The following is a 27,554-nucleotide window of genomic DNA, read 5'->3' as shown; positions in this document are numbered from 1 at the left end:
TGGGGATTTAATAGGTCAATGAAGAAACCGTTAACATGGCAACCTACGACAGCAGTTATTCTTGTGATCACATGTATGGAAACCAGTCATTTGATGAACACGTCTTTCTTTTTTTCTACATACACAGACTGTGTTGTCATTTCTTTCACTGAGCCTCTTGGCAAATAAACACTCTGTCATTTAAATGTTCCTGGTGTTAGAATCTCACTCACAGTCACGGTTTATCACTTGATGCTGACGATGTCCCGCTTTTCATTTCTAATCCAATATCTAAGATTTTCCCAGTCGTTAAAGTGTGAAGAAGTGCATTAAAAAAAGGTTCATTTCTTCATATTGTGGCTTCATGTGTTGTTCTAACCAATGTTCCTGCTATGAAATACATGGCAAAGAAAAGAGGACGTAACACGTGTCAGTCATAAGAATGGAAACCACACGGAAACCAGTATTTGAAGAAATATTTATTTTCTAGAACTATTAAAACCATCATCAATACAACAAGCAAGAGCACATTAATGTAGAGATGTATAATGAGAGAAAGAGAGAGAGGGAGAGAGAGAGGGAGAGGGAGAGAGTGTTTCAGAGAGAGAGCAGTTGCAGAGTAAAACCAGTAGCAGGGTCCAAGTGAGTCAGGTCAGAACAGGGAACACTGGTCTCTCGTCAGTGTCTCTGAGACCAGAGTCTGGGAGCCCTGGGTGGCCTCACAGGTCACAGAGCCCACCTTCTTCCACTGGTCTGCAGGGAGCCTCAGGGTGCTGCTCCAGCTGTAGCGGCCGTCCTTCTCCAGCACCCCGGGGCTGCTGCTCTCCTCCCAGCTGCTGCTGCTGCTGCTGCTGCTGCTGCCGTCCACCTTCCAGGCCAGACTCCAGTCTGAGGGGAAGCCCTTGTTGGCCAGGCACATGAGCGTGGCCTTCCCCTGCTTCAGCTCCACGCTGGAGGGGGGCAGCACGGTCAGGGTGGGGCATCACCGAGGCATCACCTAGGAGGCTTATCAGCTTATTAGACAGGGGCCACACAGCTGTCAATCAAACACCAGACACTGGGACACCTTTTCTTTGTGAGAGTTGATTTTCTCCTTTAGGGTTTCTGCCAGATGTTTTTCTGCTCCACAGTCACTCACTCACACATTGTTTCACTTCCCTTAAGCCTCTCATGCATATCAGCACAGAGAGAACCATCGTACAGTTTGAACTGAAATACATCAAACTGCACTGGAAACAAAACAGGGAAATATTTAAAATATTTTATCAAACATTAGGACCAATCTTTAGTTTGCATTACTTTAGTTTTCAGGGGAAACATTTAAAAATACATAAAATAATCCGACAACCGTCAAATGCGCTTCATGTGGAATTCAATCATCGTTTAGCAAACGAGAAACGGATTTTAAACTGCACTGGAAACAATGTATAACACAATAAAGGGATTACAGATTTTCTAACCTTTTCAAATCCCCATCTTTGTCCTCATTCTGTTCTATTTCATCTGAATGAAGTGAATCTTAATTCCACTTAATATTAGTCATCGATGAGGTTTGAAAAACAAAAATGAATCTTAGAAAATATATTTAAAAGAGAACTGAAGTTGTATCTTCTCTACAGCTCAGCTTAAACTTCAGCATGACAGGAATGTGTAAAGAAAAGTTGAGTAAAGCTGCTCTGAGTTCACCTCCATGATGACGGAGGAGAAATCCCAACATAAACACTAAAACCTTACAAGAACATTTTATCTGCTGCAAACATTTAAACAATGGATTTACAACGTTACCTTACATTATTGTATTTAGTGTTTGTGCAGAAACTTACTTCCAACATCCAGTCTGGTTCCTCCACCAAAAGTCCACCACAGTGATACAAACTCATTGAGCCGTCGTACAAAAACCTCTCACTGTAGAGAGACACGGCTCTCTGGCTCTGTCAGACTGAACTAAACCTACCAACCCTCAATATTCAACTTCGCATATATATGTGGAAATAACGATTTCTCCTCTGAATCAATCCTTTATATTCATTACAGTTAGTTTTCAAATCCTTGTTGCTAAAGCAAAGATCTTTATATTCATGCAAAATACTTCTTCAAAAATTACACATTAACACTGAAAGGAGACTATTTTTCCTGTAATGTTGAATATGAATTAAATAAATATAAAAATAGTTCCTGAAATAAAGCAGTTGTTAAACATTTGACTTACTTCCAACATCCAGTCTGGTTCCTCCACCAAAAGTCCACCACAGTGATACAAACTCATTGAGCCGTCGTACAAAAACCTCTCACTGTAGAGAGACACGGCTCTCTGGCTCTGAAACAAACAAACTCTCCAAACTGAGTCATTTTTTAAAACTTTTTCAAACGGTTTTAAAGAAAAACACAGTAACACAATTTTATAAAATGTCATTTTTTCATACGTATGTTATTTTTAAAGAAAGACAAAGCTTTTGTAGTAAAACAATTGAATGTCAGAAAAGACATTTGGAAAAATCAAAAAAAATAAAACCAAACTTCATGAAAACAAGTATTACCACATCCTGATCAATACCCCGATCAACTGATTGATCCATTGATAAACAGCATGATCAGAGTGATCCAAGTCCCTGCTGGAGTCAGTCAGAGCATTTCCATAGAGAGCCACTTTGCATCAGCAGCACCATGCTCCAGTGCTCTGGGAGAGTTTATAGTCCTGAGAGTTGAAGACTGGATGACTGACAGCTGTCCTTCATGACAACAGAAGCCACGGAAATCCTCCTCATCAAGAAGATGACGCTGACCTCCGTCCTCATCTGGACTCTCCTCTGCTGCTGCTTCACAGGTAAAGTCCAGAGAATCCAACTCCTCTCCTCTATCAACGTCCGTCCCTCTGAAATCTAGCCGACAAAACCGTGACGCTGCTTCATGTTTCTGTCTCTGTGTCCTCAGAGTCCAGAGGCCAGGTCACAGTGACTCAGCCTGGAGCAGTGAGCTCTGCTCTGGGAGGCTCCGTCGCCATCAAATGTAGGACCAGTCAGGATGTTTATGATTCTAACCGTTTAGCCTGGTACCAACAGAGAGACGGAGAAACTATTAAACTACTTATTTACTATGCTGCCACTCGAGCATCAGGGATTCCAGGTCGTTTTACAGGCAGTGGATCAAACTCTGACTTCACTCTGACCATCAGTGGAGTCCAGGCTGAAGATGCAGCAGTTTACTACTGTCAGAGTTTTCACTATCTCAACAGTCAGTGGTTATTAACACAGTGAAAAAGCGTCGTACAAAAACCTCCCTCAGTCAGACTGAAGAGAAACTGAACTGGCTGCTGCAGCTGGAAGCTACTGCAGAGACTGATACAGTTGACTGAGGACACATATACACACACACAAACACACAATCACACACACACACACACACACACACATACACACACACCATACGCACACACACACACACACACACACACACACACACACACACACACACACACACACACACACACACAGAGAGTTTAATCAGGTGGATTGAACACCACTGTTGCTTTTATGTCCAATGAAAATGTATAAAACAAGTTAAAAGCAAAAATATGCTCTTGTTTGAAATCAAATTACTTTATCCATCACCTCTTCTCACCATCCATTCATATCCAGTTACAATCACATTTTCCTTGGGTCAGTAAATAAATCAAGAGGAGCCAACTTGGTACAGTTAATGACAAGAGGCTTGTACATGACCTTTGACCTCAGTCTCACACTGAATCACACTTATATCAACTACACACAATCACACACACACACACACACATACCATACGCACACACAATCACACACAAACACACACACACACCGTACACAGAAAATTTCATGAAGTGGTTTCAACCTGTATCAAAACAAGTTTAATATCAAAACACTGATTTTGGTGGAAATCAAATAACTTTCTTCATCAGAGCTTCTCTCCATCCATTCACATCCATTCATAGTCACATGTTCTTATCTGACTTGTAAATAAATCAAGAGGAGCCAACCTGAGACAGTGAATGACAAAAGGCCTTGTGATGACCTTTGACCTCAGCTGCACACTGGATCACAGCTATCTCAACTATAGGCTGTGAGAAGAAAATATGACGACACAGATCAGCATCAGAAACCTTCATGATCAAAGACGACACAAACAAAACCCAAACGTCTGTCAGATCTCACAAAACATTGTCTTAAATATGTGAACTAATAGTATCTGAGGAAAAGCTCAGCATCAACTGAAATCAGAAAAAGGCAAAAGACATAAGCGACTGACTGGATATAACTATGTCTACATGTATATATAACTATAAGTGTATAAACGGCCAAAGCATATGCAGCAACACATTCCCCCTGACATGCAACTCAAAAACTCAACAAATACATTTAGACTGAAAGTTAAGTCTTGACCTTGGAAACAGCTGTTGACAAAATCTCTCCAGTCTCTCTCCGTTCAGTATCCGTTGTGGAACTTTCAGTTCATTTCACATGATCTTCCTCAGCAGACGGAGTTGTCCGGTTGTCAGTGAAATGCACATGTTCAAATTCCCATTCCTCCGAGTGTTTCTGGGACTTCTTGTCCACGTTGACCTGGAAGTTAAAAAAATCAACAGGGCAAACTCCATCTGCTGAGGAAGATCATGTAATTTGGTCCAAAGCTCCAGAACTGCTAGTAAGTGGAGCTTGTGTTGAAATGGTTTTGATGGTCAAGCTTGAACTTTCAGTCTCAACTTTTAAGTCAACAAGGACGAGACGCTCTTGAAGTTCAGCATGAAAACCTTCAGGAAACTCACATTACTGCTCACAGCTGTTACTACACGGACTTGATACAGAGAAATCTGTCCAACTGCGACTGATGATGACTTCCATCATCTCTACTCTGTCCCAGAGTTGGACCGAGTGTTACTCAAAGGCTGTGCTCAAGTACAAGTCCTGTTACTTTGTCAAAACAAGCATTCAGGTAAAAGTATTCATCAAAGTATCTACTTGAGGTAAAGTACGACAGTATGGACTGAAAAAAACGACTTGAGTATCGAGTAATTTAATTAAACAAAAGAGAAAAAATACCAGCACACCGCTGTCTTTTCCCTCGTCTTTTACTTGGTGTGGATATGACTGACATCATTTCAACCACACATGGTCTTCCTCAGGTAAAGAAGTGAACACACACCTGTGTGTATGCTCGGCTTGTGATGAAATGTCACCTCGTCATCTCCTGTCTAGATCCCCTGCGACATATACACCAGGACAATATTCCCAGTCTGCATCTCTCACCTGTGATCACATGTGAATATTACATTAATATTATACTCTACTACTTACACCAATAAGTAAAGACATGTTTTAAATCACTGTCTGTGCTTGTTTTCTTCTATATTATATTATGATTTGGTAAATAAATCAGAAAATCAGAAATGCATGGACCATGACCAAGAGTGTCAACATGTAACAGTGTCTTTAAACTTTGTTAATTCCAGTGAACATGTCCAAGGTTCCAGGTTCCATCACAGACCCCCCCCCCCAGACCAGGTGTGAGCCCCCCACATCCAGTCCTCTCCAGTCACTTGAAGACAATAAAATGTGGCCAAATCCGTCTCTAATCTCACTGGAAATGTCTAAGATCAGATGACTCATTTGAGGAAGTTTTTGAAATGTTATGTCTTGTCCACATATAATAAAAGTCTTCTTCCTTTTTTTTCCTGTCTCTCTTCATCAGGATACATCAATGACCAAGACCAGTTAAACGGTTGATACAGTGGCAAAGATGCAAAACTGTAGCTCAAATATTGACACGAGAACAGGAAGCAGGAAGACTAGTAGATTTGAAGCCTGATATACGGTAGTGTTTGAATAGAGTATTACATTTATTAGTGTTGTTACAGCCCGGCTCTAAGACTGCAACCAAAACGGGAGACACATGGGTATATTCAATGACAAAGTAATTTATTCATAACGAACTGATCGAAACAAGCACAACTAAAACAAACTTATTTAAAGCTACAGTCTCAAACCGTTTCCCAACATTTTTCGGTTGAAATATGCTGCAAAACAGATCTTAATGTGGAGAGGTGCTGTCAAAGGCTCCTGTGCCCCAGACTCGTTGAACAGCCTGGCAGCAGAGCAGACACCTTCCCTTCTAAAGTCTTTGAACGAGCCTCGCCCTTCCAACCAATCAGAGAAGGCCAAAGTCAGGGCTGCATCAGCTGAGACGGCACACATGACGAGGACGCAGGTGAGGGGCTGAGCGGAGCGTAACACAGCAGGGAGAGGGACGGTTGGGAGGTGAAGTGGGGTTTGCTTTCGAGTCTCATGCTACCACTGGTTTGATTTACAGAACTTGCACATTGTAGCTGCAGGTACATGGAAGTGTAAGTCGTTAGCACCCACCTCTGCACATCCCCATAAACTGTATTTATATGTAAATAAGAATCAGTGAAATAGAGAAGTACCATTATTTTGGCTTCTTTAGCCCATAATCTGATCAGGAACTAGAGCGGGTTTTCTGGCTTCTCCCACTTAATTTTAAAATGCACAGAATGTAAAAGTGCACTGCACACACCTGTAATCTCAGCCAAGTACCGGTTCTACTCTCCTCACGATTTACTGATTACATTTTCATGAGAAAGGAAAAGTGCATTTTAAATCTGAACCCTTTTTTCCCCTTCACATCAATCAATGAACAAGCAATACGGTGCCAGTAACAAATAAAAAGTCCCTCCTGGAGTCAGTCAGAGCATTTCCATAGAGAGCCACTTTGCATCAGCAGCACCATGCTCCAGTGCTCTGGGAGAGTTTATAGTCCTGAGAGTTGAAGACTGGATGACTGACAGCTGTCCTTCATGACAACAGAAGCCACAGAAATCCTCCTCATCGAGAAGATGACGCTGACCTCCGTCCTCATCTGGACTCTCCTCTGCTGCTGCTTCACAGGTAAAGTCCAGAGAATCCAACTCCTCTCCTCTATCAACGTCCGTCCCTCTGAAATCAAGCCGACAAACTGTGACGCTGCTTCATGTTTCTGTCTCTGTGTCCTCAGAGTCCAGAGGCCAGGTCACACTGACTCAGCCTGGAGCAGTGAGCTCTGCTCTGGGAGGCTCCGTCGCCATCAGATGTAGGACCAGTCAGGATGTTTATGTGGCTAGCAACAAACACTTTTTAGCCTGGTACCAACAGAGAGACGGAGAAACTATTAAACTACTTATTTACTATGCTGCCACTCGAGCATCAGGGATTCCAGGTCGTTTTACAGGCAGTGGATCAAACTCTGACTTCACTCTGACCATCAGTGGAGTCCAGGCTGAAGATGCAGCAGTTTACTACTGTCAGAGTTTTCACTATCTCAACAGTAAGAATCTGTTCACACAGTGAAAAAGCGTCGTACAAAAACCTCCCTCAGTCAGACTGACAAGAAACTGAACTGGCTGCTGCAGCTGGAAGCTACTGCAGAGACTGATACAGTTGACTGAGGACACACACACACACACACACACACACACACACACACACACACACACACACACACACACTACAAATACAGTGACATGAAGTGGATTAAACATTTCCCCATTGTTTCTCTGAAGACCAACAAACATTTATCAGAACAAATTTAACAACAAAAATTCATTTTTGTGGAAATCAAATAACTTTCTTCATCACATGTTCTCACCATCTTATCACATCCAGTTATAATCACATGTTCTTATTAGATTTCCAAATTAATCATAAGGAGCCAACCTGTTAAAGATAAATGGCTTGTTCATGACCTTTGACCTCATACTGGATCACAGGTTTTTCCACTGTTAAAAGAGAATATGAAGCAAAGTAAGGATTTCTGCTACAACTTCACCTACTTCCAAGGTGCATGGAAAAGTGTAAAAGTGTGATGAGGCAGCTCCAGCAACACTGGTAACATAAGAACATCTTTATGTCAGACCTTGCTGTCTTCATCAGGTTAATGATGACAAACAAACAGAGAACAAAATAAACAACAACAACCATAACAACACAAAAAACCCCACAAACAACAACTGAGGAAAAAACTGTGCTCAAACTTGTAAACTCTTCTCAGGTTGAATTTAACATTTTCTGATCAGAGAATTAAAGCTGCAAATAATCACTTTGAAAATTTTTGAATACATAACGTGACTTAAAGAAAAGCAAAGTTCATTCCTGAACCATTCCCCCATAAACACAGAGGTAAAAATAAAAATATATTTCTCATATAATGTAGTATGAAATATTTCTTAGGTCATGCACTAATCTGATCAGATTCCTCAAAGCTCCAATTACACGTCTGTTTCAAGGTGTCTCCACAGCACAGCAGTCGATTGACACATTAATGCGTTTGCTCTACGTGTCCGGATCCTTTAGAAAAACCCAAAGTAGGTAGAAGCTGCTGCAGAGACTGATACAGTTCACTGAGGACACACACACCCAAGATTTTTGTTAAAGTTTACATAGATCAGTCAGTGTATCTGACTCTATAGAAGTGAATATACATTCATGTGAATTTGATTAAGAATTTCCATTAGACATGTTTGCATCTCAGGGATAATTTCATTCACACCTTCAACAAATCAGCCTCTATACTGATGACTTCCTATTGTACATCACAAAAACCCTCATCTTCCCTTCTTTCACTTATTAAACTGATCAGACATTAAAGCAGCTTTGCCTGCCTCTCCCATCATTTTAAATGTTCAACAAATTATAGAACAATCCAAACAACATTGTTTGGATCCACATTTTACCATACTCAGGTAATATAGTTGAAACTCAAGATTTTCGCCTTTGTAAAGGAAAGGAAAGACAAGTTGTAAAGTTGGAATCATTTTTCCAGATGTCTGAGTTGATAAACAAAGCTCTTTCTATCTTTAGCAGAATGAATTTGTTATTTGTTATTATATCTGTCATTTCACAATCAGAGTAGCTATTTCACAGTGTATAAATTATATGTCAATGGGAGAACATCTGTACTTCTTTCTAAACGTGGATTTGGGGACTTTTGCATTACTCACTGCACATTCTGTACTGTCTGTAAAACCATAAACCTAGACTTGGTAAGAAAATGAAAATTGTTGAAATTCTCCCATTACAGAATTCAAACCAGCCTTTGAAGCTGTTTGGTGGAAATCAAATGAAGTTTTCTATTCTAAATTTTTACCGTTTATGCCCCTTTATATCTTCGATAATTTGAACAGTCAACTTTCTCAGTACTGAGGGGGAAACACCTCATGATATGTTGAGGACAGCTACAGTTCACTGACTCTGTGTGTTTGCATATGTGTCCTGCCTCTCTGCTCCCAGACGTCAAGAGGCCAGTGTTGATCAGTGGCTGTCCGTCGTACAAAAACCTCTCACCTCTCTGACTTTGACACAAACTACCTCAAAAAAACGCATTCTCAGTTTCCCAGTTTATGTGATAACTGGTTTAAGTTTTTAAAATTGGTTGACAGATTGTGACAAATTATTTAAAGTTTTCTTTGTTAAATATTCAACATCAACTTACAAAATTTATTTTTCTTTTAATCACAGAAATTGAAATAAAAAATTTTAAAGAAAAAAACCACCAATAAATCATGCAAAATGTAAATGATGATCACAGACACATATTTATTGTAGATTATGTCCCATATAACAATGATGATGTCTGTTAGTAAATTAATGGGAATTTACAAAAATATCATCCAAGAAAACTTTTCAATCAAAACTCAAGTCAAAACTGATAACTAACTACTAAAGTTATGAAATTCATCTTATTTTCACGAATATTATTTTTAAAGATTAAAGACATTTTTTTTAACAACACATCAAAATATGTGAAAACAAATTCTTAATGAAAGTTTTCGAGACACGTAAAGAAAAACTACATAAAATAAACACTGACATGTCCTGATCAACTCTTTGATCCATTGATAAACAGCATGATCAGAGTGATCCAAGTCCCTGCTGGAGTCAGTCAGAGCATTTCCATAGAGAGCCACTTTGCATCAGCAGCACCATGCTCCAGTGCTCTGGGAGAGTTTATAGTCCTGAGAGTTGAAGACCCGATGACTGACAGCTGTCCTTCATGACAACAGAAGCCACAGAAATCCTCCTCATCAAGAAGATGACGCTGACCTCCGTCCTCATCTGGACTCTCCTCTGCTGCTGCTTCACAGGTAAAGTCCAGAGAATCCAACTCCTCTCCTCTATCAACGTCCGTCCCTCTGAAATCAAGCCGACAAAACCGTGACGCTGCTTCATGTTTCTGTCTCTGTGTCCTCAGAGTCCAGAGGCCAGGTCACAGTGACTCAGCCTGGAGCAGTGAGGTCTGCTCTGGGAGGCTCCGTCGCCATCAAATGTAGGACCAGTCAGGATGTTTATGTGGCTAGCAACTACCACTTTTTAGCCTGGTACCAACAGAGAGACGGAGAAACTCCTAAACTACTTATTTACTATGCTACCACTCGAGCATCAGGGATTCCAGATCGTTTTACTGGAAGTGGATCAAAGTCTGACTTCACTCTGACCATCAGTGGAGTCCAGGCTGAAGATGCAGCAGTTTACTACTGTCAGAGTTTACACTATCCCAACAGTCAGTGGTTGTTGACACAGTGAAAAAGCGTCGTACAAAAACCTCCCTCAGTCAGACTGAAGAGAAACTGAACTGGCTGCTGCAGCTGGAAGCTACTGCAGAGACTGATACAGTTCACTGAGGACACACACACACACACAGAAATTGTGTAAGAAAAACCTATACTTTAGTAACCTATACCAAAAGTGCAGTAAATTTTGAAGTAAATTAATCAATTAACGTGGAGCATAGAGGCTCATAATAAAGGACATGCAAAGCTATGAAATGGGGAATATTAATGTTGACAGAAATATTTACTAAATAAGACAACATTGATCGATATAAATATACACAAATACACACATGCAAAGCAGAAGCACGACCATAAAAAGCACATAAAGATAGATAAATCTCTCTGCCACGATAAAAGACCCTCATGCAGGTACTTGAGGACAGACAGGCAGTAGTAAGACAGCGATCGGTAACAGCAGATATCAAGGCAAGTACGCAACCCAGACAGACCGAGGACAGCAAGGAGCAATAGTTTTCCAGTGCTGACAGAGACACCGCTAATTAACGATTTGTTAAAATGAGCTCCAGATAAATACTATGAGTCCAGTGCTCTTATATTTACTGTGACAGATTGAAAGTCTTGTTCAGCTGTAACAGAGACTGCAGACTGACCGAAAGGTTTTTATTTCTCACTGAGATAATACAGTCCACTCTTGCTAGAGCTTTAAAAAACTAAACTGATATATAGTTGTTCTTATGTTGAGGACCGTCTGAGCAGAGGAGAAGCCAAACAACGTGTAATCTTGTACATAAGACAGACACCTACATATTTGATCAAGTTCCCAACCCAGCAATCTATAATTCTTCAGTGTTTGACCATGATGAAAATGTACTGATTTCTTGTCAAGGGTTTCAAGATTTTGTTTCTTCAAGCACTGCAAACTTTTGAGAGTAGTGCTGCGATCCTGAGACTAAGCTGTAGAAAAGTTATTAATATGGAAAATAACCACTGAAGGCATGTCCATGATAGCTGCCTCTGTTGACATGTAATGTTGAATTCATCAGAAAATTGCCAAAACATGAAACTACCTCAAAATCTAGTTTGAAAAAAACTCAAGACCAATTTGGAGGTTGGGGGTATTTCTCCCATGTCAGGTCAGTCACTGTTCATTAGGACACTGACATGGAATGTCAAATAAAATCCACCTTGGATAGATGTTGAAAATAATTTGGTTTGTTGGAGCATAAATACGTTAAGCGATCTGTGCTGGGGTCAACACCATCCTGACATCAAGGTGGAGATGAGATGAAGGTCAAATCTTTTCACCCTGCATAATCTCAGGGATCATTTAAATAGTGGACTCTCTCAGCACTGATGGGAAACACCTCATGATATGTTGAGGACAGCTACAGTTCACTGACTCTGTGTGTTCGCATATGTGTCCTGCCTCTCTGGTCCCAGACATCAAGATGTCACATGTTCTCACCATCTATTCACATCCAGTTATAATCACATGTTCTTATCAGATTTTCCTAATTAATCAAGAGGAGCCAACCTGTTAAAGATAAATGGCTTGTTCATGACCTTGATCGCATATAGTCTGTGAGAGCAGTGTGAGACCAGCACCTGGTTTAGGATACCACAGGAAAACAGAGGCACTGTTGAGCTTTACCGACACAGTTTTCGGACGTGACCCGAATTAAACATTGTTACCATCATTAATTAATAAAGTCATGAGCTAAAATGACCACATTCTTGGTGTCTCTCACTGAGACAGACTCTGTCTTTGTAAATTAAATAGATCTCCTGTCATCATTCCAGAGAAAAACATATGACAACAGTTATTCTATTTAATAATTTACATGGACATTACTTATTTGATAAATTGGTGTTTACTGATTTTGAACCTTATAAACTCTTTCATTAAGTTCTTTGTTGAATCCGTCTTCGAATCGAATATACCTGCAGAATAATCTCAGATGGAAGACATCGTATATCACTTGATGCTACTGATATCCTGCTTTATATTCCTCATCCTGAAAAGACCCTTTTCAAGTTTTCATCCAGTCTGGTTCCTCCAACAAAAGTCCACCACAGTGATACAAGCTCATTGAGCCGTCGTACAAAAACATCTCACTGTAGAGAGACACGGTTCTCTGGCTCTGAAACATACAAATTCACCCCAAAAATATGTAAATTTATCATATTTGTGAGGTAAAAGATCAGACTGTCAGAATTTCTTCATAAATACACACAAAAGTATTAACTTTTAATTTTTAAAAATCTCAGCATTAATAATTTCTTTCAAAATAAAATATAGACATTAAATTGATTTCTTCAGTGACAAATGACTTTATTGAAATTTCAGTCTGAGGGGGACATTGATTTATTTGATAGTGAAATTAGTGGGAGTTTTGTGACAAACGGCATTTTGAAAGAACATTTCTCCACTTTAATTTGAGCAAGTTCACAAAGAAGTTAGCATTAACGTATTTCTAATTAGTGTGCTGAAATTGTGACTGATCCATTGATAAACAGCATGATCAGAGTGATCCAAGTCCCTGCTGGAGTCAGTCAGAACATTTCCATAGAGAGCCACTTTGCATCAGCAGCACCATGCTCCAGTGCTCTGGGAGAGTTTATAGTCCTGAGAGTTGAAGACTGGATGACTGACAGCTGTCCTTCATGACAACAGAAGCCACAGAAATCCTCCTCATCAAGAAGATGACGCTGACCTCCGTCCTCATCTGGACTCTCCTCTGCTGCTGCTTCACAGGTAAAGTCCAGAGAATCAAACTCCTCTCCTCTATCAACGTCCGTCCCTCTGAAATCAAGCCGACAAAACCGTGTGGCCTGCTTCATGTTTCTGTCTCTGTGTCCTCAGAGTCCAGAGGCCAGGTCACAGTGACTCAGCCTGGAGCAGTGAGCTCTGCTCTGGGAGGCTCCGTCGCCATCAGATGTAGGACCAGTCAGGATGTTTATGTCTATAGCAACTACCACTATTTAGCCTGGTACCAACAGAGAGATGGAGAAACTCCTAAACTACTTATTTACGCTGCTACCACTCGAGCATCAGGGATTCCAGATCGTTTTACTGGAAGTGGATCAAAGTCTGACTTCACTCTGACCATCAGTGGAGTCCAGGCTGAAGATGCAGCAGTTTACTACTGTCAGAGTTTACACTATCTCAACAGTCAGCGGTTGTTGACACAGTGAAAAAGCGTCGTACAAAAACCTCCCTCAGTCAGACTGAAGAGAAACTGAACTGGCTGCTGCAGCTGGAAGCTACTGCAGAGACTGATACAGTTCACTGAGGACACACAAACAGACACACACATAGACACACACACACACACACACACACACACACACACACACACACACACACACACACACACACACACTACAAATACAGTGACATGAAGTGGATTAAACATTTCCCCATTTTTTCTTTGAAGACCAACAAACATTTATCAGAACAAATTTAACAACAAAAATTCATTTTTGTGGAAATCAAATAACTTTCTTCATCAGTTATAATCACATGTTCTTATCAGATTTTCCAAATTAATCAAGAGGAGCCAACCTGTTAAAGATAAATGGCTTGTTCATGACCTTTGACCTCATACTGAATCACAGGTTTTTCCACTGTTAAAAGAGAATATGAAGCAAAGTAGGGATTTCTTCTACAAGTTCTACGTGTCACGATCCTGTAGAAAAACCCAAAGTAGGTAGAAGCTACTGCAGAGACTGATACAGTTCACTGAGGACACACACACCCAAGATTTTTGTTAAAGTTTAAATAGATCAGTCAGTGTATGTGACTTTATAGAAGTTAATATACATTTATCTAAATTTAATTACAAATGTCCATTAGACATGTTTGCATCTCAGGGATAATTTCATTCACACCTTCAACAAATCAGCCTCTATACCGATGACTTCCTATTGTACATCACAAAAACCCTCATCTTCCCTTCTTTCACTTATTAAACTGATCAAACATTAAAGTAGGTTTGCTGGCTTCTCTCATCCATTTTAAATGTGCAACAAATCTTTTACATTGTTTGGATCCACATTTTACCATACTCAGGTAATATAGTTGAAACTCAAGATTTTCGCCTTTGTAAAGTAAAGGAAAGACAAGTTGTAAAGTTGGAATCATTTTTCCAGATGTCTGAGTTGATAAACAAAGCTCTTTCTATCTTTAGCAGAATTAATTGGTTATTTGTTATTACATCTGTCATTTCATAATCAGAGTAGCTATTTCACAGTGTATAAATGATATGTCAATGGGAGAACATCTGTATTTCTTTCTACACGTGGATTTGGGGACTTTTGCATTACTCACTGCACATTCTGTACTGTCTGTAAAAACATAAACCTAGACTTGGTAAGACAATGAAAATTGTTGAAATTCTCCCATTACAGAATTCACACCAGCCTTTGAAGCTGTTTGGTGGAAATCAAATGAAGTTTTCTATTCTAAATTTTTACCATTCATGCCCCTTTATATCTTCGATAATTTGAACAGTCAACTTTCTCAGTACTGAGAGGGAAACACCTCATGATATGTTGAGGACAGCTACAGTTCACTGACTTTGTGTGTTTGCATATGTGTCCTGCCTCTCTGCTCCCAGACGTCAAGAGGCCAGTGTTGATCAGTGGCTGTCCGTCGTACAAAAACCTCTCACCTCTCTGACTTTGACACAAACTACCTCACCAAACGCATTCTCAGTTTCCCAGTTTATGTAATAACTGGTTTAAGTTTTTAAAATTGGTTGACAGATTGTGACAAATTATTTAAAGTTTTCTTTGTTAAATATTCAACATCAACTTACAAATTTTATTTTTCTTTTAATCACAGAAATTGAAATAAAAAATTTTAAAGAAAAAAAAACATCAATAAATCATGCAAAATGTAAATGATCACAGACACATATTTATTGTAGATTATGTCACATATAATAATGATGATGTCTGTTAGTGAATTATTGGGAATTTTAAAAAATATCCTCCAAGAAAACTTTTCAGTCAAACTCATGTCAAAACTGATAACTAACTACTAAAGTTATGAAATTCATCTTATTTTCACGAATATTATTTTTAAAGATTAAAGACATTTTTTTTAACAACACATCAAAATATGTGAAAACAAATTCTTAATGAAAGTTGTCGAGACACGTAAAAGAAAAACTACATAAAATAAACACTGACACGTCCTGATCAACTCTTTGATCCATTGATAAACAGCATGATCAGAGTGATCCAAGTCCCTGCTGGAGTCAGTCAGAGCATTTCCATAGAGAGCCACTTTGCATCAGCAGCACCATGCTCCAGTGCTCTGGGAGAGTTTATAGTCCTGAGAGTTGAAGACCCGATGACTGACAGCTGTCCTTCATGACAACAGAAGCCACAGAAATCCTCCTCATCAAGAAGATGACGCTGACCTCCGTCCTCATCTGGACTCTCCTCTGCTGCTGCTTCACAGGTAAAGTCCAGAGAATCCAACTCCTCTCCTCTATCAACGTCCGTCCCTCTGAAATCAAGCCGACAAAACCGTGACGCTGCTTCATGTTTCTGTCTCTGTGTCCTCAGAGTCCAGAGGCCAGGTCACAGTGACTCAGCCTGGAGCAGTGAGCTCTGCTCTGGGAGGCTCCGTCGCCATCAAATGTAGGACCAGTCAGGATGTTTATGTGGCTAGCAACAAACACTTTTTAGCCTGGTACCAACAGAGAGACGGAGAAACTCCTAAACTACTTATTTACCGTGCTACCACTCGAGCATCAGGGATTCCAGATCGTTTTACAGGCAGTGGATCCAACTCTGACTTCACTCTGACCATCAGTGGAGTCCAGGCTGAAGATGCAGCAGTTTACTACTGTCAGAGTTATCACTATCTCAACAGCAAAGCTGTGTTCACACAGTGAAAAAGTGTCGTACAAAAACCTCCCTCAGTCAGACTGAAGAGAAACTGAACTGGCTGCTGCAGCTGGAAGCTGCTGCAGAGACTGATACAGTTGACTGGACAAACACACACACACACACACACACATACACACACACCATACGCACACACACACACACACACACACACACACACACACACACACACACACACACACAGACACACACACACAGACACACACACACACACACACACACACACACACACACACACACACAGAGTTTAATCAAGTGGATTGAACACCACTGTTGCTTTTATGTCCAATGAAAATGTATAAAACAAGTTAAAAGAAATAATATGATCTTGTTTGAAATCAAATTACTTTATCCATCACCTCTTCTCACCATCCATTCATATCCAGTTATAATCACATTTTCTTTGGGTCAGTAAATAAATCAAGAGGAGCCAACTTGGTACAGTTAATGACAAGAGGCTTGTTCATGACCTTTGACCTAGGTCTCACACTGAATCACACTTATATCAACTACACACAATCACACACACACACACACACACACACCATACGCACACACACACACACACACACACACACACACCGTACACAGAAAATTTCATGAAGTGGTTTCAACATGTGTCAAAACAAGTTGAATATCAAAACACTGATCTTGGTGGAAATCAAATAACTTTCTTCATCACAGCTTCTCTCCATCCATTCACATCCAGTTATAGTCACATGTTCTTATCTGACTTGTAAATAAATCAAGAGGAGCCAACCTGAGAAAATCAATGACAAAAGGCCTTGTGATGACCTTTGACCTCAGCTGCACACTGGATCACAGCTATCTCAACTATAGGCTGTGAGAAGAAAATATGACGACACAGATCAGCATCAGAAACCTTCATGATCAAAGACGACACAAACAAAACCCAAACGTCTGTCAGATCTCAAAAAAATTGTCTTAAATATGTGAACTAATAGTATCTGAGGAAAAGCTCAGCATCAACTGAAATCAGAAAAACGCAAAAGACATAAGCGACTGACTGGATATAACTATGTCTACATGTATATATAACTATAAGTGTATAAACTGCCAAAGCATATGCAGCAACACATTCCCCCTGACATGCAACTCAAAAACCCAACAAATACATTTAGACTGAAAGTTAAGTCTTGACCTTGGAAACAGCTGTTGACAAAATCTCTCCAGTCTCTCTCCGTTCAGTATCCGTTGTGGAACTTTCAGTTCATTTCACATGATCTTCCTCAGCAGACGGAGTTGTCCGGTTGTCAGTGAAATGCACATGTTCAAATTCCCATTCCTCCGAGTGTTTCTGGGACTTCTTGTCCACGTTGACCTGGAAGTTAAAAAAATCAACAGGGCAAACTCCATCTGCTGAGGAAGATCATGTAATTTGGTCCAAAGCTCCAGAACTGCTAGTAAGTGGAGCTTGAGTTGAAATGGTTTTGATGGTCAAGCTTGAACTTTCAGTCTCAACTTTTAAGTCAACATGGACGAGACGCTCTTCAGGAAACTCACATTACTGCTCACAGCTGTTACTACACGGACTTGAGACAAAGAAATCTGTCCAACTGCGACTGATGATGACTTCCATCATCTCTACTCTGTCCCAGAGTTGGACCGAGTGTAACTCAAAGGCTGTGCTCAAGTACAAGTCCTGTTACTTTGTCAAAACAAGCATTCAGGTAAAAGTATTCATCAAAGTATCTACTTGAGGTAAAGTACGACAGTATGGACTGAAAATACGACTTGTGTATCGAGTAATTTAATTAAACAAAAGAGAAAAAATACCAGCACACCACTGTCTTTTCCCTCGTCTTTTACTTGGTGTGGATATGACTGACATCATTTCAACCACACATGGTCTTCCTCAGGTAAAGAAGTGAACACACACCTGTGTGTATGATCGGCTTGTGATGAAATGTCACCGCATCATATCCTGTCTAGATCCTCTGCGACATATACACCAGGACAATATTCCCAGTCTGCATCTCTCACCTGTGATCACATGTGAATATTACATTAATATTATACTCTACTACTTACACCAATAAGTAAAGACATGTTTTAAATCACTGTCTGTGCTTGTTTTCTTCTATATTATATTATGATTTGGTAAATAAATCAGAAAATCAGAAATGCATGGACCATGACCAAGAGTGTCAACATGTTACAGTGTCTTTAAACTTTGTTAATTCCAGTAAACATGTCCCAGGTTCCAGGTCCAGTCACAAAATGCAAATGTCCACTGCACACAGATGTAATCTCAGCCAAGTATCGGCTCTACTCTCTTCACGATTTACTGATTACATTTTCATGAGAAAGGAAAAGTGCATTTGAATTCAGAACCTTTTTTTTCCCCTTCACATCAATCAATGAACAAGCAATATGGTTCCAGTAACAAATAAAAAGTCCCTCATATCCAGTTATAATCACGTTGTCATTGGGTCAGTAAATAAATCAAGAGGAGCCAACTTGGTACAGTTAATGACAAGAGGCTTGTTCATGACCTTTGACCTCAGTCTTACTTATCTCAACTACACACAATCACACACACACACAATTGATTGGTTAGATAACTTTCGTTCTTCTCTATCTGTAGACAACAAATGAACTTATCATCAGATTCTTTAGAAAAGAAATGTTCTTTATCTCCATGAGCATTTTTCAATGAACCCTTGTTCTTCATTCTTGGCAGTAAGTGAGCAAGCAACGCTTCATGTGTAGCGTTCTTTCAGGTCAGACTACACCTTTGGTTTTTAATAGAATAAAAGCATTGCACATTAAATTCAGACGCAGTAGAAGAATTTACAAACTGAATAAAAGTCCCTCTAAAGATGTTGGTCTTCAGCTGCTTTTTACCACAGTTTCCTCAGATCTTTTGTCCAAAGAGTTCCAACGTTTTAAAGGTACAAACTCAAAGGCAAAGTGACCTTTACCTTTGAAGCCTGATGTGATCTGAAACCAAAAAGCTGTGATCGTAGCGGAGCAGGACAGAAAGGACAGACGTCCTTTCACACCACCTCCTACCTGCTTTAGGATACCCCAGCTAAACAGAGACACTGTGAGTCTGCACTGACACAGCTATCAGATGTGATGTCAACAAGATCCCTAAAAAACAACATCACCTAATGCTAGAGAACACTAGTGACTGGACGGTGAGATAAACCCGGTCTCTGGGGATTTAATAGGTCAATGAAGAAACAGTTAACATGGCAACCTACGACAGCAGTTATTCTTGTGATCACATGTATGGAAACCCGCCATTTGATGAACACGTCTTTCTTTTTTTCTACATACACAGACTGTGTTGTCATTTCTTTCACTGAGCCTCTTGGCAAATAAACACTCTGTCATTTAAATGTTCCTGGTGTTAGAATCTCACTCACTGTCACGGTTTATCACTTGATGCTGACGATGTCCCGCTTTTCATTTCTAATCTACTATCTACTATTTCCCCAGTCATTAAAGTGTGAAGAAGTGCATTAAAAAAAGGTTCATTTCTTCATATTGTGGCTTCATGTGTTGTTCTAACCAGTGTTCCTGCTATGAAATACATGGCAAAGAAAAGAGGACGTAACACGTGTCAGTCATAAGAATGGAAACCACACGGAAACCAGTATTTGAAGAAATATTTATTGTCTAGAACTATTAAAACCATCATCAATACAACAAGCAAGAGCACATTAATGTAGAGATGTATAATGAGAGAGAGAGAGGGAGAGGGAGAGAGAGAGGGAGAGGGAGAGAGTGTTTCAGAGAGAGAGCAGTTGCAGAGTAAAACCAGTAGCAGGGTCCAAGTGAGTCAGGTCAGAACAGGGAACACTGGTCTCTCGTCAGTGTCTCTGAGACCAGAGTCTGGGAGCCCTGGGTGGCCTCACAGGTCACAGAGCCCACCTTCTTCCACTGGTCTGCAGGGAGCCTCAGGGTGCTGCTCCAGCTGTAGCGGCCGTCCTTCTCCAGCACCCCGGGGCTGCTGCTCTCCTCCCAGCTGCTGCTGCTGCTGCTGCTGCTGCTGCCGTCCACCTTCCAGGCCAGACTCCAGTCTGAGGGGAAGCCCTTGTTGGCCAGGCACATGAGCGTGGCCTTCCCCTGCTCCAGCTCCACGCTGGAGGGGGGCAGCACGGTCAGGGTGGGACGGGCATCACCTAGGAGACGCCAATCAGCTTATTAGACAGGGGCCACACAGCTGTCAATCAAACACCAGACACTGGGACACCTTTTCTTTGTGAGAGTTGATTTTCTCCTTTAAGGAGTTTCTGCCAGATGTTTTTTCTGCTCCACCAGTCACTCACTCACACATTGTTTCACTTCCCTTGAAGAAGCCTCTCATGCATATCAGCACAGAGAGAACCATCGTACAGTTTGACCTGAAATACATCAAACTGCACTGGAAAGAAAACAAGGAAACATTTAAAATATTTTATCAAAAATTATCACAAATCTTTAGTTTGCATTACTTTAGTTTTCAAGGGAAACATTTAAAAATACATAAAATAATCCGACAACCATCAAATGCGCTTCATGTGGAATTCAATCATCGTTTAGCAAACGAGAAACGGATTTCAAACTGCACTGGAAACAATGTATAACACAATAAAGGGATTACAGATTTTCTAACCTTTTCAAATCCCCATCTTCGTCCTCATTCTCTTCTATTTCATCTGAATGAAGTGAATCTTAATTCAACTTAAAATTAGTCATCGATGAGGTTTGAAAAACAAAAATGAATCTTAGAACATATATTTAAAAGAGAACTGAAGTTGTATCTTCTCTACAGCTCAGCTTAAACTTCAGCATGACAGGAATGTGTAAAGAAAAGTTGAGTAAAGCTGCTCTGAGTTCACCTCCATGATGAGGGAGGAGAAATCCAAACATAAACACTAAAACCTTACAAGAACATTTTATCTGCTGCAAACATTTAAACAATGGATTTACAACGTTACCTTACATTATTGTATTTAGTGTTTGTGCAGAAACTTACTTCCAACATCCAGTCTGGTTCCTCCACCAAAAGTCCACCACAGTGATACAAACTCATTGAGCCGTCGTACAAAAACCTCTCACTGTAGAGAGACACGGCTCTCTGGCTCTGTCAGACTGAACTAAACCTACCAACCCTCAATATTCAACTTCACATTTAAATGTGGAAATAACGATTTCTCCTCTGAATCAATCCTTTATATTCATTACAGTTAGTTTTCGAATTCTTGTTGCTAAAGCAAAGATCTTTATCTTCATGCAAAATAATTCTTCAAAAATTACACATTAACACTGAGAGGAGACTATTTTTCCTGGCATGTTGAATATGAATGAAATAAATATAAAAATAGTTCCTGAAATAAAGCAGTTGTTAAACATTTGACTTACTTCCAACATCCAGTCTGGTTCCTCCACCAAAAGTCCACCACAGTGATACAAACTCATTGAGCCGTCGTACAAAAACCTCTCACTGTAGAGAGACACGGCTCTCTGGCTCTGAAACAAACAAGCTCTCCAAACTGAGTCTGTTTTTAAAACTTTTTCAAATGGTTTTAAACAAAAACACAGTAACACAATTTTATAAAATGTCATTTTTTCATACGTATGTTATTTTTAAAGAAAGATAAAGCTTTTGTAGTTAAACAATTAAATGTCAGAAAAGACATTATGAAAAATCAAAAAAAATAAAACCAAACTTCATGAAAACAAGTATTACCACATCCTGATCAATACCCCGATCAACTGATTGATCCATTGATAAACAGCATGATCAGAGTGATCCAAGTCCCTGCTGGAGTCAGTCAGAGCATTTCCATAGAGAGCCACTTTGCATCAGCAGCACCATGCTCCAGTGCTCTGGGAGAGTTTATAGTCCTGAGAGTTGAAGACTGGATAACTGACAGCTGTCCTTCATGACAACAGAAGCCACAGAAATCCTCCTCATCAAGAAGATGACGCTGACCTCCGTCCTCATCTGGACTCTCCTCTGCTGCTGCTTCACAGGTAAAGTCCAGAGAATCAAACTCCTCTCCTCTATCAACATCCGTCCCTCTGAAATCAAGCCGACAAAACCGTGACGCTGCTTCATGTTTCTGTCTCTGTGTCCTCAGAGTCCAGAGGCCAGGTCACAGTGACTCAGCCTGGAGCAGTGAGCTCTGCTCTGGGAGGCTCCGTCGCCATCAGATGTAGGACCAGTCAGGATGTTTATAGTTCTAACTCTTTAGCCTGGTACCAACAGAGAGATGGAGAAACTCCTAAACTACTTATTTACTATGCTACCACTCGAGCATCAGGGATTCCAGGTCGTTTTACAGGCAGTGGATCAAAGTCTGACTTCACTCTGACCATCAGTGGAGTTCAGGCTGAAGATGCAGCAGTTTACTACTGTCAGAGTTATCACGTTATAAACAGCAAGGCTGTGTTGACACAGTGAAAAAGCGTCGTACAAAAACCTCCCTCAGTCAGACTGAAGAGAAACTGAACTGGCTGCTGCAGCTGGAAGCTACTGCAGAGACTGATACAGTTGACTGAGGACACACACACACACACACACACACACACACACACACACACACACACACAAATACACACACTACAAATACAGTGACATGAAGTGGATTAAACATTTCTCCATTGTTTCTCTGAAGACCAACAAACATTTATCAGAACAAATTTAACAACAAAAACTCGTTATGGTGGAAATCAAATAACTTTCTTCATCAGTTATAATCACATGTTCTTATCAGATTTTCCAAATTAATCATGAGGAGCCAACCTGATAAATGGCTTGTTCATGACCTTTGACCTCATACTGGATCACAGGTTTTTCCACTGTTAAAAGAGAATATGAAGCAAAGTAGGGATTTCTGCTACAACTTCACCTACTTCCAAGGTGCATGGAGAAGTGAAAAAGTGTGATGAAGCAGCTCCAGCAACACTGGTAACATAAGAATATCTTTATGTCAGACCTTGCTGTCTTCATCAGGTTGATGATGACAAACAAACAGAGAACAACTAAACAAAAACAACCACAACAACACAGAAAAAAACCCACAAACAACAACCGAGGAAAAAACTGCTCAAACTTGTAAACTCTTCTCAGGTTGAATTTAACATTTTCTGATCAGAGAATGAAAGCTGCAAATAATCACTTTGAAAATTTTTGAATACATAACATGACTTAAAGAAAAGCAAAGTTCATACCTGAACCATTCCCCCACAAACATAGAGGTAAAAATAAAAACACATTTCTCATATAATGTAGTATGAAATATTTCTTATGTCATGCACTAAACTGATCAGATTCCTCAAACCTCCAATTACACTTCTGTTTCAAGGTGTGTCCACAGCACAGCAGGCGATTGACACGTTAATGCTTTTGCTCTACGTGTCCCGATCCTTTAGAAAAACCCAAAGCAGCTCACAATCTTTCACCGTCACTTTGTTGTACAGAGCACTGACAATATTGGTATAGAGAAAATTTTCAGCGTCAAGAGTTATGGATTTGTTAGATGGAGTTAATCTAAAATGTGCCTGTTAGTGACAGTTAGGAGAAAACACCAATAACAGTGTACACATAGTCTGTGAGACCAGTGTGAGACCAGCACCTGGTTTAGGATACCACAGGAAAACAGAGGCACTGTTGAGCTTTACCGACACAGTTTTCAGACGTGACCCTGATTACAAATTGTTACCATCATTAATTAATAAAGTCATGAGCTAAAATGACCACATTCTTGGTGTCTCTCACTGAGACAGACTCTGTCTCTGTAGTTGAAGTAGATCTCCTGTCATCATTCCAGAGAAAAACATATGACAAGAGTTATTCTATTTAATAATTTACATGGACATTACTTATTTGATAAAATGGTGTTTACTAATTTTAAACATTATAAACTCTTTCATTTAGATCTTTGTTGAATCCATCTTGTGAAAATCGAATATACCTGCAGAATGATCTCAGATGGAAGACATCGTATATCACTTGATGCTGATGATATCCTGCTTTACATTTCTCATCCTGAAAAGACGCTTTTCAAGTTTTCATCCAGTCTGGTTCCTCCACCAAACTTGCAAAACAGTGATACAAACTCATTGAACCGTCGTACAAAAACCTCACACTGTAAAGAGACACGGCTCTCTGGCTCTGAAACAAACAGATTCAACAAAAAAATATGTAAATTTATCGTCTTTGTGAGGTAAAAGATCAAACTGTCAGAATTCTTCATAAATACACAGAAAAGTATTAACTTTTAATTTTTAAATATCTCAGCATTAATCATTTCTGTCAAAATAAAATAAAGACATAAAATTGATTTCTTCAGTGACAAATGACTTTATTGAAATTTCAGTCTGAGGGGGACATTGATTTATTTGATAGCTAAATTAGTGTGAGTTTTGTGACAAACGGCATTTTGAAAGAACATTTCTCCACTTTAATTTGAGCAAGTTCACAAAGAAGTTAGCATTAACGTATTTCTAATTAGTGTGCTGAAATTGTGACTGATCCATTGATAAACAGCATGATCAGAGTGATCCAAGTCCCTGCTGGAGTCAGTCAGAGCATTTCCATAGAGAGCCACTTTGCATCAGCAGCACCATGCTCCAGTGCTCTGGGAGAGTTTATAGTCCTGAGAGTTGAAGACTGGATGACTGACAGCTGTCCTTCATGACAACAGAAGCCACGGAAATCCTCCTCATCAAGAAGATGACGCTGACCTCCGTCCTCATCTGGACTCTCCTCTGCTGCTGCTTCACAGGTAAAGTCCAGAGAATCAAACTCCTCTCCTCTATCAACGTCCGTCCCTCTGAAATCAAGCCGACAAACTGTGACGCTGCTTCATGTTTCTGTCTCTGTGTCCTCAGAGTCCAGAGGCCAGGTCACAGTGACTCAGCCTGGAGCAGTGAGCTCTGCTCTGGGAGGCTCCGTCGCCATCAAATGTAGGACCAGTCAGGATGTTTATGTGGCTGGCAACTACCACATTTTAGCCTGGTACCAACAGAGAGATGGAGAAACTATTAAACTACTTATTTACCGTGCTACCACTCGAGCATCAGGGATTCCAGGTCGTTTTACAGGCAGTGGATCAAAGTCTGACTTCACTCTGACCATCAGTGGAGTCCAGGCTGAAGATGCAGCAGTTTACTACTGTCAGAGTTATCACGTTATAAACAGCAAGGCTGTGTTGACACAGTGAAAAAGTGTCGTACAAAAACCTCCCTCAGTCAGACTGAAGAGAAACTGAACTGGCTGCTGCAGCTGGAAGCTACTGCAGAGACTGATACAGTTCACTGAGGACACACACACACACACAGAAATTGTGTAAGAAAAACCTATACTTTACTAACCTATACCAAAAGTACAGTAAATTTTGAAGCAAATTAATCAATTAACGTGGAGCATAGAGGCTCATAATAAAGGACATGCAAAGCTATGAAATGGGGAATATTAATGTTGACAGAAATATTTACTAAATAAGACAACATTGATCGATATAAATATACACAAATACACACATGCAAAGCAGAAGCACAACCATAAAAAGCACATAAAGATAGATAAATCTCTCTGCCACGATAAAAGACCCTCATGCAGGTACATGAGGACAGACAGGCAGTAGTAAGACAGCGATCGGTAACAGCAGATATCAAGGCAAATGCATAACCAGGACAGACGGAGGACAGCAAGGAGCAATAGTTTTCCAGTGCTGACAGAGACACCGCTAATTAACGATTTGTTAAAATGAGCTCCAGATAAATACTATGAGTCCAGTGCTCTTATATTTACTGTGACAGATTGAAACTCTTGTTCAGCTGTAACAGAGACTTCAGACTGACCGAAGGTTTTTATTTCTCACTGAGATAATACAGTCCACTCTTGCTACAGCTTTTAAAAACTAAACTGATATATAGTTGTTCTTATGTTGAGGACCGTCTGAGCAGAGGAGAAGCCAAACAACGTGTAATCTTGTACATAAGACAGACACCTACATATTTGATCAAGTTCCCAACCCAGCAATCTACAATTCTTCAGTGTTTGACCATGATGAAAATGTACTGATATCTTGTCAAGGGTTTCAAGATTTTGTTTCTTCAAGCACTGCAAACTTTTGAGAGTAGTGCTGCGATCCTGAGACTAAGCTGTAGAACAGTTATTAATATGGAAAATAACCACTGAAGGCATGTCCATGATAGCTGCCTCTGTTGACATGTAATGTTGAATTCATCAGAAAATTGCCAAAACATGAAACTACCTCAAAATCTAGTTTGAAAAAAACTCAAGACCAATTTGGAGGTTGGGGGTATTTCTCCCATGTCAGGTCAGTCACTGTTCATTAGGACACTAACATGGAATGTCAAATAAAATACACCTTGGATAGATGTTGAAAATAATTTGGTTTGTTGGAGCATAAATACGTTAAGCGATCTGTGCTGGGGTCAACACCATCCTGACATCAAGGTGGAGATGAGATGAAGGTCAAATCTTTTCACCCTGCATAATCTCAGGGATCATTTAAATAGTGGACTCTCTCAGCACTGATGGGAAACACCTCATGATATGTTGAGGACAGCTACAGTTCACTGACTCTGTGTGTTCGCATATGTGTCCTGCCTCTCTGGTCCCAGACATCAAGATGTCACATGTTCTCACCATCTATTCACATCCAGTTATAATCACATGTCATGAGCTAATGTGACCACATTCTTGGTGTCTCTCACTGAGAAAGACTCTGTCTTTGTAGATTAAATAGATCTCCTGTCATCATTCCACAGAAAATCATATGACAACAGATATTCTACTTAATAATTTACATGGACATTACTTATTTGATAAAATGGTGTTTACTGATTTTGAACGTTATAAACTCTTTCATTTAGTTCTTTGTTGAATCCATCTTCTGAAAATTGAATATACCTGCAGAATAATCTCAGATGGAAGACATCGTATATCACTTGATGCTGATGATATCCTACTTTACATGTCTCATCCTGAAACAAACTCATTGAGCCATCCTACAAAACCTTTCACTGTAGAGAGACACGGCTCTCTGGCTCTGAAACAAACAAGCTCTCC

General features: G+C 40.0%; 8 gene segments (V, D, J or C); 6 read left to right on the top strand and 2 right to left on the bottom strand.

Moving 5' to 3' along the window:
• Positions 1 to 545: 545 nt before the first annotated feature.
• On the bottom strand, positions 546 to 20,643 carry LOC120786363. The segment is given in 2 exon segments: positions 546 to 953; positions 20,631 to 20,643. A coding segment is annotated over 1 exon segment (267 nt).
• Positions 2,752 to 3,233, top strand: LOC120786515. The segment is given in 2 exon segments: positions 2,752 to 2,803; positions 2,911 to 3,233. Coding segments are annotated over 2 exon segments (375 nt in total).
• On the top strand, positions 6,860 to 7,349 carry LOC120786514. The segment is given in 2 exon segments: positions 6,860 to 6,911; positions 7,018 to 7,349. Coding segments are annotated over 2 exon segments (384 nt in total).
• Positions 10,090 to 10,580, top strand: LOC120786513. The segment is given in 2 exon segments: positions 10,090 to 10,141; positions 10,249 to 10,580. Coding segments are annotated over 2 exon segments (384 nt in total).
• Positions 15,989 to 16,479, top strand: LOC120786508. The segment is given in 2 exon segments: positions 15,989 to 16,040; positions 16,148 to 16,479. Coding segments are annotated over 2 exon segments (384 nt in total).
• LOC120786362 lies at positions 20,199 to 27,554 on the bottom strand. The segment is given in 3 exon segments: positions 20,199 to 20,646; positions 21,869 to 21,944; positions 27,503 to 27,554. A coding segment is annotated over 1 exon segment (267 nt).
• LOC120786507 lies at positions 22,432 to 22,913 on the top strand. The segment is given in 2 exon segments: positions 22,432 to 22,483; positions 22,591 to 22,913. Coding segments are annotated over 2 exon segments (375 nt in total).
• Positions 25,188 to 25,677, top strand: LOC120786506. The segment is given in 2 exon segments: positions 25,188 to 25,239; positions 25,346 to 25,677. Coding segments are annotated over 2 exon segments (384 nt in total).

This window comes from Xiphias gladius, chromosome 24, assembly GCF_016859285.1.
Source record: "Xiphias gladius isolate SHS-SW01 ecotype Sanya breed wild chromosome 24, ASM1685928v1, whole genome shotgun sequence".
NCBI classification, from domain to species: Eukaryota; Metazoa; Chordata; class Actinopteri; order Istiophoriformes; family Xiphiidae; genus Xiphias; species Xiphias gladius.
Note: the sequence above shows the minus strand (reverse complement) of the source record. Positions and strands in the feature narration are given on the sequence as shown.